General features: G+C 40.7%; 1 protein-coding gene across 1 annotated transcript in view; it reads left to right on the top strand.

The window, feature by feature from the left end:
• ITPR1 (inositol 1,4,5-trisphosphate receptor type 1) overlaps nucleotides 1-15727 on the top strand; it is a 320000-nt gene that overhangs the window by 110573 nt on the left and 193700 nt on the right. The window contains exons 5-7 of the mRNA XM_088027511.1: nucleotides 4682-4797; nucleotides 12846-12932; nucleotides 15474-15632. Coding sequence (XP_087883637.1) covers nucleotides 4682-4797; nucleotides 12846-12932; nucleotides 15474-15632 — 362 coding nt within the window. The remainder of the gene's footprint in view (nucleotides 1-4681; nucleotides 4798-12845; nucleotides 12933-15473; nucleotides 15633-15727) is intronic.

The following is a 15727-nucleotide window of genomic DNA, read 5'->3' as shown; positions in this document are numbered from 1 at the left end:
GGGGCTTAGGACTGGAGGTGTCTTGAGAGGACATACCTGTCATGACTTGGGGAGCTGTAGAGATTACAGCTCAGCAGTTATCACTGCACTCCTTCTGTACTCCTAGGCCCTGAGTTACGAGTGCATACCAAACTGACAAAAATCTCTGCACTCAGGAGCCTTTCGTTCTAGAGTTCAAAAATCTAGGGATGTAGGTGCAGGATGGTGTGGAGAGAGTGGGGTTTTGGCTGTTCTTCTGGCAGCCTTTATTATCTGATTTAGTCCCTAAGATGGCTCCCTCTGAGAGGGCTTCTTTGCTTTCTCCCCCAGGGACCCTGTTGCAGAGGGCTCCATGAACACCTGTTGACTCCCTTCTGTTTTGCTTTTGTTTGTTTGTTTTTCCCAGTGTGGGGCTTGAACTAATGACCCTGAGATCAAGACCTGAGCCACGATCAAGAGCCTGACACTTAACCAACTGAGCCACCCAAGTGCCCCCTTGACTTCCTCTTCTCTTAACTGGGCACCACAAGTGCTCATTTCATAGTTAATGCATCCTCAAGTAGTTGACCCTTCTCCCTCCAACCAAGTTCTGGGATGCTGAGGGTCTCCCATGGCCTGTTCTGTTTGGGTTCCAGCCCACTCAGCCCTTCAGCATGTGACCCAGCCCTCTGTTCGGCTAATTTCTTCTGTGTTAGCCCAGTATGGCATCTGCTAAAGCTTAGGAATATTCAGAAGTAATTTTTTGAAAGCTTAGTTTATTCTTCAAAGGCCTAAAATAACACTTGTCATATAAGGTATTCTTTGTGGCATTTCTTTGGGGTGAGATCAAACCACTGTGTGTGTGTGTGTGTGTGTGTGTGTGTACATGCATACATATATATACACACACATACACGTACTCCCCTCTCTCAGATATGTATTATATATATTCTTCTGGATTTCCTGTATTTGTGTATTTCTATACTTGACACAGTATTAGAATCCAGTGGAACTTTAATTTTGCCCTGCTGTGCCATCCAAATAGCAAAGGGCAATGTGGAGCCGCTGACTTGCAGAATTTTGGAAGGTTAGTTTAACATCACATTTGAATTGCTTAATTTAATTTTCTCTTTGAATCAGTTGCTAAGCAACCGGGAAGACAGGACAAAATCAGCAAGGCTAATTTGGTTCTGTTACTAGTTTGTTAGCATCTCTTATATTTACATAGCTGGTTGGTTGTAAATATGCTTAATCCAATGTAATGCTTTGTTTTGTCCAAGGAAAATAGTTGGTGTGGACGTTATGGCAAGACTTTGGTTGGATTGATAGTACTTAAATTGACACTCATTCTAGTTGAAGGGAAGGTCCCCTGAAGTTTTGAGCCTGTGTTGTGGCCCATTTATTTAAGTGGGGTGTTTGACTTGGCTGTCCCATGAACACTTGTAGAATGGTACTTTCCATTGCATGTTAATCCCTTGGCATTATGATTCCAGCCTGTTTGTTCCTAGAACCAACTTAAATTCTTTGTTTGGAATTCATACCATTTAGCTATTATCATATGAAGTGTGTTAGAGGAAAAAGAAATAGACTGTTTTACTCTCATTATTGATGAAGTTTGAAATTGTTTACCTAATTTGGCCCATAAAGTAAGTTCTGTGTCAAATATTAATACTGATGGCATTCATGTTTTGAATGCCTTTTTTTAAGTTATGTGATTATCAAGGAAGTCACCCTTGTCCAGCCCACCTCTGTCCACCACCAAAGCTAGGACCTAAGCTGACCAGTAGTCTCATGGTTGTGTGTGCTTGTTTATGGAGTAAATGGAGGGGGGGTTCACATATGTGAAACTGGTAGGAATACTGTCTCAGTGATATCATTAAGTTGCCACTGAGACAGTAAATGACAGTGATCTGTGGCTTTCCTAAGAGGTGGGGACGACAACTCTATCTTTTAATAGGTTACCTGCGGTGTCCTTTGTTTTCTAAAGATCTAGATGGCATCTTTCATATGCCCTAATGATTACTTTGAGTAGATGGATTATGTTCTTGATAAGGGTAGACATCAGTAGTTTTATATTTAACTTATATAACTGCTTGTGATTAGGTAGACATATTTAGTGAAGAAGGAGATTACAGAAAGGGGGAAAGTACTTTTTATTTCTACAATTAAATGATCTTTTATTTCTTTTCCTGAACAGTGTCAAGGGATTATGTAGTACTTTGTAAAAATTCAATGATCCCAACAGAAGAAACGGTGATCTGAATTAGAGCAAAGTCCTAGTATCTACGTACTTGATAGCAAATGAATTTTTGTTGCTTTGAGAATTATCTGATGTAGACTATAACGAGGTATTTTCCTGTTTGAGGTCCTTTAAGAGAATCTGTTTTAGTGAACAGATGAGAATAAGAGTGTGGTTACTAGATTGAATGTCCTTAGAAGCTCGTTCTGAAATACTTCAGAGTATACTTTTTCCAAACCTGGGTTTTCATTCCAGAGTTATTAATTTTACTCTATAAATACTTAACCTTTTGAAAACCCAATTATGTCAAAATGTAAACTTCTCAGGGAATAAGTGTCAATTTTCGTGTTAGTTTTTTAGAGCAATTATTTCTAAACTTTTTTGGTAGCATGTCCCTATCAAAAATATTTGACAAGTATACCTCTAAACTATGTCTCTGTAAATATTTGAAAGTTCTATATATGTGTTACTGTACTAATAGATTGTATACATTATAAAAACAATCAGGAAAATAAACATTGATGAAAAGATGAAGATTAAACAGCGTAGTATCCTATAATGATTATCCTATTATGATTATCCTACCGTAAGGCACAGAGGTGCTGTAGGGTTAGGTTCATCATTAGAGACAGTGCTTTAAATGGTTTTATCAGGTTTATTATCTAGGTGATTTCAGATTTTCTTTTTTAGATCATCATTATTTTCCCAGTCTAGTGGCTCACAAGAGGAATGCAACAAGGGTTGATTGTGCCTTTTTCTTATGTGCTCGGGTTGCATTACAATTATCTTGTGCTCGGTTTGCATTACAATTATCTTCCATGTTTGGATTTCTTTGCAGAAATACTTGGAATCCACTTTTCTGTTGTGTGAGGGCCAGTTCTTTTTTTTTTTTTAATTTTATTTTATTATGTTAGTGACCATACATCATTAGTTTTTGAGGTAGTGTTCCATGATTCATTGTTTGTATATAACACCTAGTGCCCCATGCAGTACGTGCCCTCCTTAATATCCGTCACTGGGTTAACCCATCCCCCCCATTCCTGTAAAACCCTCAGTTTGTTTCTCAGAGTCCATAGTCTCTCATGGTTCGTCTCCCCCTCCGATTTCCCCCCCTTCATTTTTTTCCCTTCCTACTATCTTCTTTTTTTTTTTTTTTTTAACATATAATGTATTATTTGTTTCAGAGGTACAGGTCTGTGATTCATCACAGCGCTCACCGTAGCACATACCCTCCCCAGTGTCTATCACCCAGCCACCCCTCCCACCCCCCGCCACTCCAACAACCCTCAGTTTGTTTCCTGAAATTAAGAATTCCTCATATCAGTGAGATCATATGATACTTGTCTTTCTCGGATTGACTTATTTCGCTTAGCATAATACCTTCTAGTTCCATCCACATCGTTGCAAATGGCAAGATTTCGGGGTTTTTTTGATGGCTGCATAATGTTCCATTTTGTATATATACCACATCTTCTTTATCCATTCATCTGTTAATGGACATCTTGGCTCTTTCCATAGTTTGGCTATTGTGGACATTGCTGCTATAAACACTGGGGTGCACGTGCCCCTTCGGATCACTACATTTGTATCTTTGGGGTAAATACCCAGTAGTGCAATTGCTGGGTTGTAGGGTAGCTCTATTTTCAACTTTTTGAGGAACTTCCGTACTGTTTTCCAGAGTGGCTGCACCAGCTTGCATTCCCACCAACAGTGTAGGAGGGTTCCCCTTTCTTCTCACGTGAGGGCCAGTTCTACTACCTAAGACAATATATGAAGTCGTATGAGCCCAGGCATACCCACATGGAAACACATCATGATGCACTGACACTGAGGGACAAAGGCTTGTGCTGTTTCAGTGCAAGCCCCTGATAGTTTATTTCTGCTCCCAAGAATCATCTTGTATATGGTGCTCAAGAGACCACTGCCCTAAGAGGTCCCTGCGAAAAGGATCCTTTAGTATTTATTTATTTCTAAGTAGGTTCCAGTGTGGAGCCCAACATGGGGCATGAACTCATGACCCTGAGATCAAGACCTGAGCTGAAATCAAGAGTCAGACGCTTAACCCACTGAGCTACCCAGGCGCCTCTTCTGTAGTTTTTTTTTTTTTTAGTGTAGTTGATGGAAGAGAGTTGTATTTACATATGAAAATGCTTGTGTTGTTGCATATTACTAGGGTGTCTGTCCTTCTGTCTGCCCATCATGAAGGAAAGGAAATCACTATGGGGTAGCTTTAAGAGCCCTGGACTCCGAGTCCTAGATCTGCCCCCAACTGGCTGTGTGACAATGGCCAGTGAATTGACTTACTTTTTGAAAGCCTCAGTTTCCTCACCTGGCACCTCACGTTGTGGTGGTATAGATTAAAGGTCAGAGGAAAGGTTCCTAAAAGGGCCTTGTAACTTGTCATTTATACATACATAGAATGTTTTTTCATAGGCTGAATGCATATACTTCCTCAAAAATGATTTTTATTTGTTTCACTTCTAGATTGCCTCTTTAAGCTATGTCCCATGAATCGCTACTCTGCCCAGAAGCAGTTCTGGAAAGCTGCCAAGCCAGGGGCCAACAGTACAACAGACGCCGTATTGCTCAACAAACTGCATGTACGTATTTGTGAGGGACCTCTCCATGATAGGGGTCTTAGGAACGGCCACTTGGGTTGTGTCCCTAGATGGGGCACCCAAATTCATCTCTGTGAATAAGTGTGGGGGATGTGGTAGTCAGGGAGGACTTCCCTGGGGGAAGAAGAAATGACAAGCCTCATTCTGAGGCATCTGCAGGAGTCAGAGGGTAGGAGAAGAGAGAACAGAAACAAATAGGTTGCTTTGAATACTTCAGGAATTGCATCATTATTTTCATGATTTTAGGGCAGACATTCTCAACCTCAACAGACTCCCTCTTAATAGAAAATACTATGTAACTATATGAACAGGAAATAATATTCATAAATAATACAACCTCTGAAGACACCAGATTTTTTAAAAATGAATTATAAAGGAGAAATAAAAGGAAAGTAATAAATCTTATAATCGTGTACTTTAGTTAATGCTTGGGCAGGATTACTCTAGGGGACTTAAGGAAGTAAATGTTCACTCCTATTTGTATAAACTCAGAGGCAGCCAAAGACTGTGACTCAGGTAGGTGTGTGGTACTGGCAGCTAAAAAGCATGTTTTTTGTAAGTAATTTTCCAAAATGGTCAGCAGATCTTGGTTGTGTTACAAATAAAGTAAAGTATACTCTTCCCTTTATTAAATAGCCCTTGCATTTTGGGTAAATGTATTAATGGTAATTAAACCATGTAAAACTATGCTTTGTGTTGCTATGTAAAGTGGAGTTAGAATCTAGACCCAGAAATTGCAGACAGCCTTTTAACCCATACAAATGACAACCAGACATACAACTGTACAGGATGAATAATGCTTTATCCTTATACAGGATGGTACCATGCATTTCGGGGCATCCAGCATCCTGAGTCCTATGCACTGAATATCAGTAGCACCCCCCGCCTCCCCCAACTTTGTGATGACCCAGGGTCCTCCTGACGTCTGTGCTGGGACTATGGGAATCTAGCTGAATGGGTTGGGCAAGATTGTTTAATCTTGCACATCTCTCTTATTAGCTATTTAGTGCTTATGCCTGTGGGGTTATCTTGGAAGAAGTACATCTTCTGTAGTTCGGACTTTTCTTTTTCTGATATGAAAATCATTCTGTTCAATCAGATCTTAAGAGTACCTCTCAAAAAACCTTCCTTTTCCTATGCTTTTTACAGCAGTAGTAAATTCAGATTCCTCTTGACCATGCAGGAAGCCAACTGGAATAAAAGGAACTTGGTGGTCCTGGTTGCTAAGTGGAGTGTGCATGTGTGTGGGTCCAGAGGGGGCCTTTCTGTCCCCTTGCTGTTGCTGCGTGGGAACCTGGGCCCAGAGCTGCTGCCACGTCTTCTACTTTTTTAAGAGAAGCTAAAAATTCATGCTTTATATCTAATATCTCAATTTTTAAAAAAATGTTGGCAACTAATTCAATTAAAGTTTAAAACATCCATTCAGTACAAAAATGTCTCAAGCTGGATGGGGTTCTTTAGCCAACAGTTTGCAACCTGGGATGAAGTGTCAATGGAAATTGCTTTCAGTGCTCCTTCCCATGAATGAACTGTGCAAAAAACTGCGCAGTTGAAAAATGCAATCTTGAAGGTGATCAAGAACTCTGAACTCCTTATTTAAAAAAAAAGAAAATGAAATAGCTCTTTCATGCTTTTGGTTCTTTAAAACATTTTTTACAAAGGAAACTAGTACCTTCCCCTGATTTAGGAGTACTGATGTGACTTGGATGTTGACTTTGTGCATTTCCTACTTTCCTGCTTCTTTGGACATTTTTTTCCCCTCTAGTGTCCAGAAGTGGCGTACGTGTTTTAGTGCAATCATTAAAATGTTGTATTTTGGCCAGCCGCTTGCTTTTGGGGGTTGATGGCAAGTCTCCAGTGGGTTTTCATTTTTATTTTTGTCAACTACTGTGCAGCACCCCAATCAAAGGTCAGATTATTTTAAATTAATGCCATTTAAGGAATTAGTTGTCTAGACCACTTGACTTTTGACTAGGATAAGCAACATGTAAACAGCATTCTGAGGGAGAATGACATCTAGTGGCTGGTTACTGTGTGTTCATTCCCCCTGCAGGACTAACTGGATTCTAACTCTTCTGGTCATGACTTCTCAAAAGTCTTTTGGCAAAATGAGCTTTCTCCCACCCACAAATCACATAATGTGTTCAAAGGCCTTGACTACTGTTTGCTGACAGCATTTTGACCTGCGTTGTTTTGGTTCTGAGAAACGGTCAATTACATTAAGTCATAGTCTTGACAAGCTAGGAAAAGCCAGAGGAGTAGCAAGTCTCTTGTTTCCCAAAGCCTGGGTCCTGTATTGCTTGTTTTCAGAAGCCTTAATTCCATATTGTATTACACAGTGTAGAGTTTGTTTACCTGAAATAACCTTTCCCCACTGTTCCAGTGACTTTTCTGTAGTAACTGAATAATGGTTTCTCTGTTTTTCTGAAATAAAATAACAGGTGGCTATGATAAGATTGACCTTGATGTTGCTTAGGGAGCATGGTAATATCCATGGTGAACCATGGTGATAGAGACTGTAGCATTAAGTGTTATTTCTTCCTTAGAAATTCAAAACAGGGCGCCTGGGTGACTCAGTTGTTAAGCGTCTGCCTTTGGCTCAGGGCATGATCCCAGGGTCCTGGGATCGAGTCCCACATCGGGCTCCCTGCTCCACAGGAAGCCTGCTTCTCCCTCTCCCACTCCCCCTGCTTGTGTTCCCGCTCTCGCTGTGTCTCTCTCTGTCAAATAAATAAATGAAATCTTAAAAAAAAAAATTCAATACAGTCCTCAACCCAGTGTGTAAAGGAAAAATAGCAAAAGGTATTTAAATTATTAGGTTTTAAATTTTGAAAACATAACACATTTAAGATGATTTTTAAAAAAAAATCCAGGCTATTTGTCAGAGATATGATGAGGTTTTTGAAGAAATAACACACATGAGTATGATAGAAAAATGATTGCAAAATATACATGAGTAAGAAAAGGAAAAAAATACAGTCCCTAAATCTTACTCCTCAAATATAATCTTGGTTTATATTTGGTGTGTTCCCCCCCATTATATTCCTGTGTTTCTACATTTTGAAGTATCAATGGAAACATACTGCTGTCTTCTTTCTTTAACTCACTTTTTTTCACTTAATATGTAATGAATAAATAAGAATCTTTTATTTTCATTTTATTGGCCACATGGTTCCTCCACATATGCCAGCACTGTAATTTTACATAGCCAATCCTTGTGGGGTGGGTGGTATTTGGAATTCTGACAGTTTTTACAGTACTGAAACTAGCTGTTATGGACTTATTTGTGTGCAAGATTATCTTTTTAGGAGAAATTTCTGGAAATGAAATTGCTAAATCAAAGTTGTGCCTGTTGAAAATCTTTGAGAGACACGGCCAGAAAATCCTTCAGAAAGATTTGTCAGTTCACCGTCTTACAGCATGGGCCATTCCTTAGAATATACTTGAGGGGTTTAACAGACCAAGTCACATGCTGTTCGAGGATGAAGCAACCTCGATCAGTGGGTCCAGGTGTAGTTAGTACCTCACTACCTTTTTATCAATCTGTGCCTCACCTCTTAAACCCAAAAATCATGAAGAATGGTTTTGTTTAAGACTGGAATTTGGCTTTGTGGAGGAAGTTATCTCAGGACCCATAGGTGAACTCATATGAACACATTTGGTATTTATTTAGTAAAAAGTAAAATGAATTGGAGAGTTTTCTCCTTAAAAAAGTATGCTTATGCTTATAGAAAAAGTGAATTCTTTAATGGTCTATAAGGTTAATGCATGGAATGTTCATTCAGTAGTTATGTAGGTTTGGTTATCATTAAACCTTTCAACAGTATTACAGATGTGACAGTCAGTATTTTAAGACTGGTTCTTAGGTATTCTCTAATATTTTCTAATTTTACCTTTTATATCTTTTTAGGCAAATACTCTTTAGTAGAGCTGGTGGTACTTAACTAGTTTTTAATATAGGATATGTGCCTTCTTGATGACTGACTTGATGTTTCTGTGTAGACATGTCAGCAAACACTGAGTTGCCCCTTTTGTACTTCATCTAAGTGTAGGAACTTAATATTTTAGTTGAGTGCTTCTTAAACTGAGGCTACTGGAAATTGGGAGTAAGAGGAATGTCCATGAGAATTTTCTCTCAAAGAGTAACCTTTATGTCATTTAAATCCAAGAAACACAGCTTTGTGATTTACTAAAGATGAGTCCTTTCAGTATGAGGTTTTGAGTAGAGGGGAAAAAAACCATATTTGTTGGAAAACGTGTCTTATTTTATTGAACATACTGATTTTTCCCACTTGGACATTTTTTTCTTTCTTCAATGTTCTGTCCATATTAGCAGAGACAACTACTTAGCAGCAAGAACAAACGCCTCTTTAAGAAGTCTAAACCCTCCTTCCAAGTAGATTCAGTCCAGTGCTGTGTTTGGGAGACTACCTGTAGAATCTGTGCAGTACTCTGGAGATCTCTGGAGGGGTGCAGCACAGGCATGAAACTAGGAAGAATAGAAGGTGGGAAGAAATGTAAGGAGGGTGTGGATGGAGGGGAAGAGAGAGCTAGGAACGTTGCTGAGGGCAGTTCAGATGCCTAGGATTGCCATGTTGTCCACGCTGGTATTATTTCTGGATGTGTCTTGAACCCAGGGGATTTTATCCTTGGGTAACTGAGAGAAGCAGACTGGTAACTAATTCTGGGAGAGAGAGGGGAGGAAAGTCTCTGAATAGACCATTGTTTTACAGGGTTGAGACAGATGTGAGAAACTTACAGTGATCTGCACTAACATAGGCAGATCATTCCCTCTTGTAATGTGGTTTCTTTTTGGTTTAGGATTGCCTTCCGCAGCTTATTTTTTTTTTTTTTTGAGGTCTTTTTTCAGAGGTACAGGTCTGTGATTCATCAGTCTTACACAGTTCACAGTGCTCATCCTAGCACATACCCCCCCAATGTCTATCACCCAGCCACCCCAACCCTCCCACCCCGCTCCATTCCAGCTTGTTTCCTGAGATTAAGAGTCTCTTATGGTTTGTCTCCCTCTCTGGTTTCATCTTTTTCATTTTCCCCTCCTTTCTCCTATGATCCTCTGCCTTGTTTGTCAAATTCCACATATCAGTGAGATCATACGATAATTGTCTTTCTCTGATTGACTTATTTCGCTTAGCATAATACCCTCTAGTTCCATCCACGTCGTTGCAAATGGCAAGATTTCAATTTTTGATGGCTGCATAATATTCCATTGTATATATATGCCACATCTTCCTTATCCATTCATCTGTCAATGGACATCTAGGCTCTTTCCATAGTTTGGCTGTTGTGGACATTGCTGCTATAAACATTGGGGTTCTGCAGCTTATTTTTGTCAAAAGATGTACCTTCCTAAAAATACTTACACTGAAGGTAGAGATGGAACATATGCTGGATTTGAAGGAAATGGAAAGATTTTTCCCCCACCCAACTTAGTTCACCAGTTGAAATTCTCATCATCAGAACATTAGAACATTTCTTAATTTTAGAAATGTATGTGTAATAATGTTAGAATTTATTGAATGCCTGTTATGTATCAGGCATGCATTTTCTCTGATCTCCCTTGCATTGTCCCCATTTTGTGATCGAGAATATTGAGTGGGGCTTGGGGAAATTAAGTAACTGGCCAAGATGGTAGAGCTGGTGTGTGGTAGAGCCAGGCCCAAACCCAGGAGATCCTGTGAAAATGCAGACTGTTCTTGGGAAAGAGGCCCGTTAGCCCATTGGTGTCTGGGGGGGCATCTGGCCTCAAGGAGAGGGAAACTCCGGGAAGAGAACAACGGAAGCTATTCTGAAATGCACGGCTGGTCACCAGGGTTTTATTATCCATCAGATTAGATATGGAATTTCTTCCCTGCTAATTTACTTCTGTTTGACCCAGTCTAGGTTTGGGGGACAGGGCTTGGAACAACAGTTTCTTTATTGCCTAGGACAAAGCTGGTTCCCCTTCAGCTTTGTTATGATAACAATACTTTCTGAGGTGTACGAGTAAATGAATAAAAATGCCTGTTCCGGTTGATGGCCCTGGCAGACTCTTCTGGAACCCTCTCTTCAGTTTTACCAGGTTCTCGAGCATGCCAAATTTGGACCAGTAATGTCTCCTGGCCCCATTTGTACCTATAGATTTGCAGTTGACCCAAATGTGGGTTTGAGGATTATCTCTGCTACTTAATAGATGTGTGATTTTTTAAAAAAATATCCAACATCATTGTATTTTATTTATTTATTTTTAAATTGAAGCATAGTTGGCACACAGTGTTATGTTAGTGTCAGGTGTAAAACGTAGTGACCTGACACATCTACGGGTTATGCTCCGCTCACCGCAAGTGTGGCTGCCACCTGTCACCACACAACACACAACACTGTTACGGTATCATTGACTGTGTCCCCTATCCCGTACCTTCCATCCCCAGGGCTTATTTATTCCACAACTGGGGACCTGTACCTTCCACTCCTTTTCACCATTTTGCCCATCTCCTACCCCCTCCCTTCTAGCACCTGCCAGTTTGTTGTCATTCATATATTGGTCTGTGACCGCTTTTTTGTTTGTTCATTTCTTTTTTTAAATGTGGGTCTTGAACTCACGACCTTGAGCTCATGACCTGAGCTGAAATCAGAGTTTGGATGCTTAGCTGACGGAGCCACCCAGATGCCCCTTGTTTGTTGATTTGCTTTGTTTTTTAGGTTCCACATGTAAGTGAAGTCATGAAGTATTTGTCTTTGTCTGACTCATTTCACTTAGGATAATACCCTCTAGGTTCATCCATATTGTCACAAATGGTGAGATTTCATCCTTTTTAATGGCTAAGTAATACTCCAGTGTGTGTGTGTGTGTGTGTGTGTGTGTGTGTGTGTGTGTGTAGACATACCACAGTACAGATAAGTGATTTTTAAAATAAGACTTTTTTTTTTAAAGATTTTATTTATTTATTTGACAGAGAGAGAACAAGCTGGGGGAGCGGGAGAGGGAGAAGGAGAAGCAGACTCCCCACTGAGCAGGGAGCCCAACACAGGGGACTCTGGGATCATGACCTGAGCCAAAGGCAGACACTTAACCAACTGAGCCACCCAGGTGCCCCAAAATAAGACATTATTAAGCAAAATTTCAAATGTACACAGAAGTAATTAGTATAACAAACAGCCTGTGTACCCACCCAAGTACCAACTAATTGCAATGTCAAATAAACCTTTTAATCTATGAGTCTGTTTTTTCTTCTTAAAATGGTGATAATGGGGGCACCTGAGTGGCTCAGTTGTTGAGCATCTGCCTTTGGCTCAGGTCATGATCCCAGGGTCCTGGGATCGAGCCCCGCATCTGGCTCCCTGCTCAGCGGGAAGCCTGCTTCTCCCTCTCCCACTCCCCCTGCTTGTGTTCCCTCTCTTGCTGTGTCTCTCTCTCTGTCAAATAAATGAATAAAAAAATCTTTAAAAAAAAATGGTGATTATGATCTTCTCAGGGAACTACTATAAAAATTAAATAAATTACTGTAGTGTCTAGCAGTTATAACCAGCATTCCATAAATGCTTCAGTGACCAGGCGCTGTGATACATGAGAGTGTAGGTACTATTTTTATCCTCATTTTACAAAAGTAGAAACTGAGGCTCGTGAATGTTCCAAGATGCAGAACCAGAAATCACCCGAAACCAGCATTTAAATTCAATTTTATTTTACTCCAACTTAAAAGAGGACTTTTACAAATCATAAAAGGCTATGCAAATTCTCTCCCACCCCTACCCTATTTTCTTCAAAAATACATAAGCTTTTGACGTCGTCTTAACCTAAGCAGATGTCCATGAATGCCTGAAAGAAAAAAAATACATATAAAAAAAGCCAAGAAGGCCAACAAAAACAAGGGCAGAGTGGGATGGCTTCCTGAACCCCTTGCTCATTTTGCTTAGGTATTTGCTTATTTCTGTGGTTCTCGTATGAACTGGTGACATTGGTTTTGCGTCACTACGGAGAAATATAAGCCATTGTTTCCTCTTTGTGACCAGTCTTCCTTCTCCATGTACAGCATGCTGCAGACTTGGAAAAGAAGCAGAATGAGACAGAAAACAGGAAATTGCTGGGGACCGTAATCCAGTATGGCAACGTGATCCAGGTAGATCATGGCCGCTCTTCTCTTCTGGAGCTGGAGCGTTACAAAGAACAAAACTAAAAAATAAACACATGAGATTGGGTTTGGACAGCTTTCCAGCAGGACTCCCATGGAGACAGCCAGTCTGGTGCAAAACGTCTAGCATTTCTTCTTATATGGGTTGGATTCTTGGGCTTTTGAGTTGGCCCGCTCTCAGCGCGAGAAGCCATTACTCTGCCCTGTAGTTGGTAATTTAAGTTCTGTGCAAATATTTTAAGTGAGAAGTTCCCTATCTGGAAAGGAGCCTGGCTGCTGCACTTTTGTTTCACTTGCTTTCCTTGAAAGTTCTATTGGGTAAAAATTGGCTTCCCTATAACTTTTATCTGTTGGTTCAAGAGCTGGTCACAGGGGCAGTAAGAGCAATTCAGTACCTCCAGGTAGAATATTTGATGATGGGTCTTATGTCTTGTCTCACGGGTTGTGAGGTTTACTTGTTGATCCCTTGTGGCTTTAAAGTTGGCATGGGGATAAAACACACTTTAGGAAATAACTACTGGCGGGGTTTGCTAAGAAAAATCTATCTGGGTCTATCCTTGCAGAAAATAGTGTGTGAGAAGGTCCAGTGCCAAATGTAGCCTTTTTCCTTTTTTTTTTTTTCTTTGAGATTTTATTTATATATTTATTTTAGAGAGAGAGCTAGTGCCTGCACAAATGGGGGTGGATGTGGGGGGGGGGAGGAGCAGAGGGGGAAGGGCAGGAGGGGAAAGAATCTCAAGCAGACTCCCCCACTGAGTTCAGAACCCAACCAGAAGCTCCGACTAGTGACCCTGAGATTGTGACCTGAGCCAAAACCAAGTCCGAAGCTTTACTGGCTGAGCCACCCAGGTACCCCTGTAGCCTTTTTCTGTTTATCTAGTTGCTGGATCATTTTGATACAGACACAGAGGGTAATAGTTACGAACTTTTGAAGACCTGACCCATCTGGTTATCTTGCTTCATTATCTCCCTTTCTGAAAGATAGCACTTGCCATTTAAACTTGACTGGTTCCAAAGGAATTCCTTCCCATTGTTATTTGTGTTAGATAGAGAGCAGTGATAATCTGGATCATGGAAAAAGTAAAATTGCCACATTGGTAATAGCAACCCTTTATGTTTAAATGGGTTATTATGATTTGGCCTTTTGGCATAGTAAAGTAGCTTTCAAATCTGTTTGAAGATAGGTCCTTCCAGTCCCACTCCAAATTCCTTTCAAGTTCTGTCCAACTGAAAAAGGACACAAGGGGCTAGGTGGGCCCAGAGTTCAGTATCAGCTTTATTACTGGGCCAGACCAGTGCCTTCAAACTCAGGACTCCCTCATGTGGTTAGATCAGAGAGTATGGCTTGAACTGAAGACGGAAGGTGGGTACAGGGGCTAAGAATGTAAACCCTAAGTGTATTCCAATTCAGATTTTGTGACTTAATGACTTTGAGATTTTGGGCAAGAAACGTTCCCATGCCTCGGTTTGCTCACTAGCAAAATGGGAATAATAATGGTATTTGTTTCCTAGAATGATTGAGGGGTATCTGTCCCAGAGTAAGCTCTGAATACATTTTAGCTGATATTATTCCTTCCTCGAAGCCTGGATCTTGGGATCCATCTCTAGGTAATGTCAGTTTATAAACCAACTCAGTTTAGCACCTGGACAGGTATGTGAAGGATCAGGGGCCACTCACCAGGATAACAATGAAGACTTAAGAGGGCATTGCCTTCCCCTTGTGTATAATGGCCTAGGGATGCCAGGGACTCACAAATCAGACTCGTTACCCTAACAACATGGATAGAAGAGTGTGGACCTCCTAGGAATGTTCTAGAAAGTGTATCTATTAACATGTGAAAAAGGGGTATTGGCAGTTGGCAATGAAGTTCCATGCTGGTCTTAATATTTCTCCAGGATTTGAGCAATCTTTCATGTACCCTTCCATTCCCTTATAGCCTGTTAATTTGGGAAGCCTTAATCACTGCTTCCTGGTATAGATCTACTATAAGACAGGTCGTTTCCCATTTAGTTGTTTGGTTCTCCCAAGAATCAAGAATAAAGTGCTTAGCACTTGAAGGTGGAAATTTATAGCAGCCATGTTATTCCACATAAAATGACTACCCCCTTATAGGGTCATCTCTTCAACTATTTCTTATGCTCAGAAGTACCTTTCCTTAGCTCCATGTTAAGGTCAGGGATATTCAGATTGCAGTTCCTCAGCTCCTTTACATGGGATTAGGCTCCTACCTGTTAACAGATGGCGGAGTGCTGTTCCTTGCTGACGGTGCATTTTACCTGAACAGCATCCATCTTGTCCATGGCCATGTTGGGGGGATAAAATAAAATATTTCTTCTTCCCTCTACTTCTCCCTTTGCTCTTTCTTATTTTCTAATTATTCCCTGCCTCAGGCACTTCGATGACTCTCTAACTTCACAGTTAGCTCAGGGGTGGAAGGAATGTTTGATATATATTATGTGACTGAGAGAGACATCTTAGAGATTCAGAGACCTGCTGACACTCCCCTTATTCTCTCTGTGGGTTTTCAGCTCCTGCATTTGAAAAGTAATAAATACCTAACTGTGAATAAGAGGCTTCCAGCTCTGCTGGAGAAGAACGCCATGAGAGTGACTTTGGACGAGGCGGGAAATGAAGGGTCCTGGTTTTATATTCAGCCATTCTACAAGCTGCGCTCCATCGGAGACAGTGTAAGTGCAGACTCGCAGCCTGGGGAGTGCCCCATGCCACGCCTCCGACCCTAACTGTGTATAGAAGTCAACTGGGAGAATGTTATAGTTGGAAC

The sequence above is a fragment of the Eumetopias jubatus genome, unplaced genomic scaffold, assembly GCF_037043125.1.
Source record: "Eumetopias jubatus isolate StellerSeaLion01/CBP00866 unplaced genomic scaffold, mEumJub1_p1.0 scaffold_1, whole genome shotgun sequence".
Taxonomy (NCBI): Eukaryota; Metazoa; Chordata; class Mammalia; order Carnivora; family Otariidae; genus Eumetopias; species Eumetopias jubatus.
The sequence above is the reverse complement of the archived record's forward strand: the minus strand, read 5'-3'. Positions and strand labels throughout refer to the sequence as shown.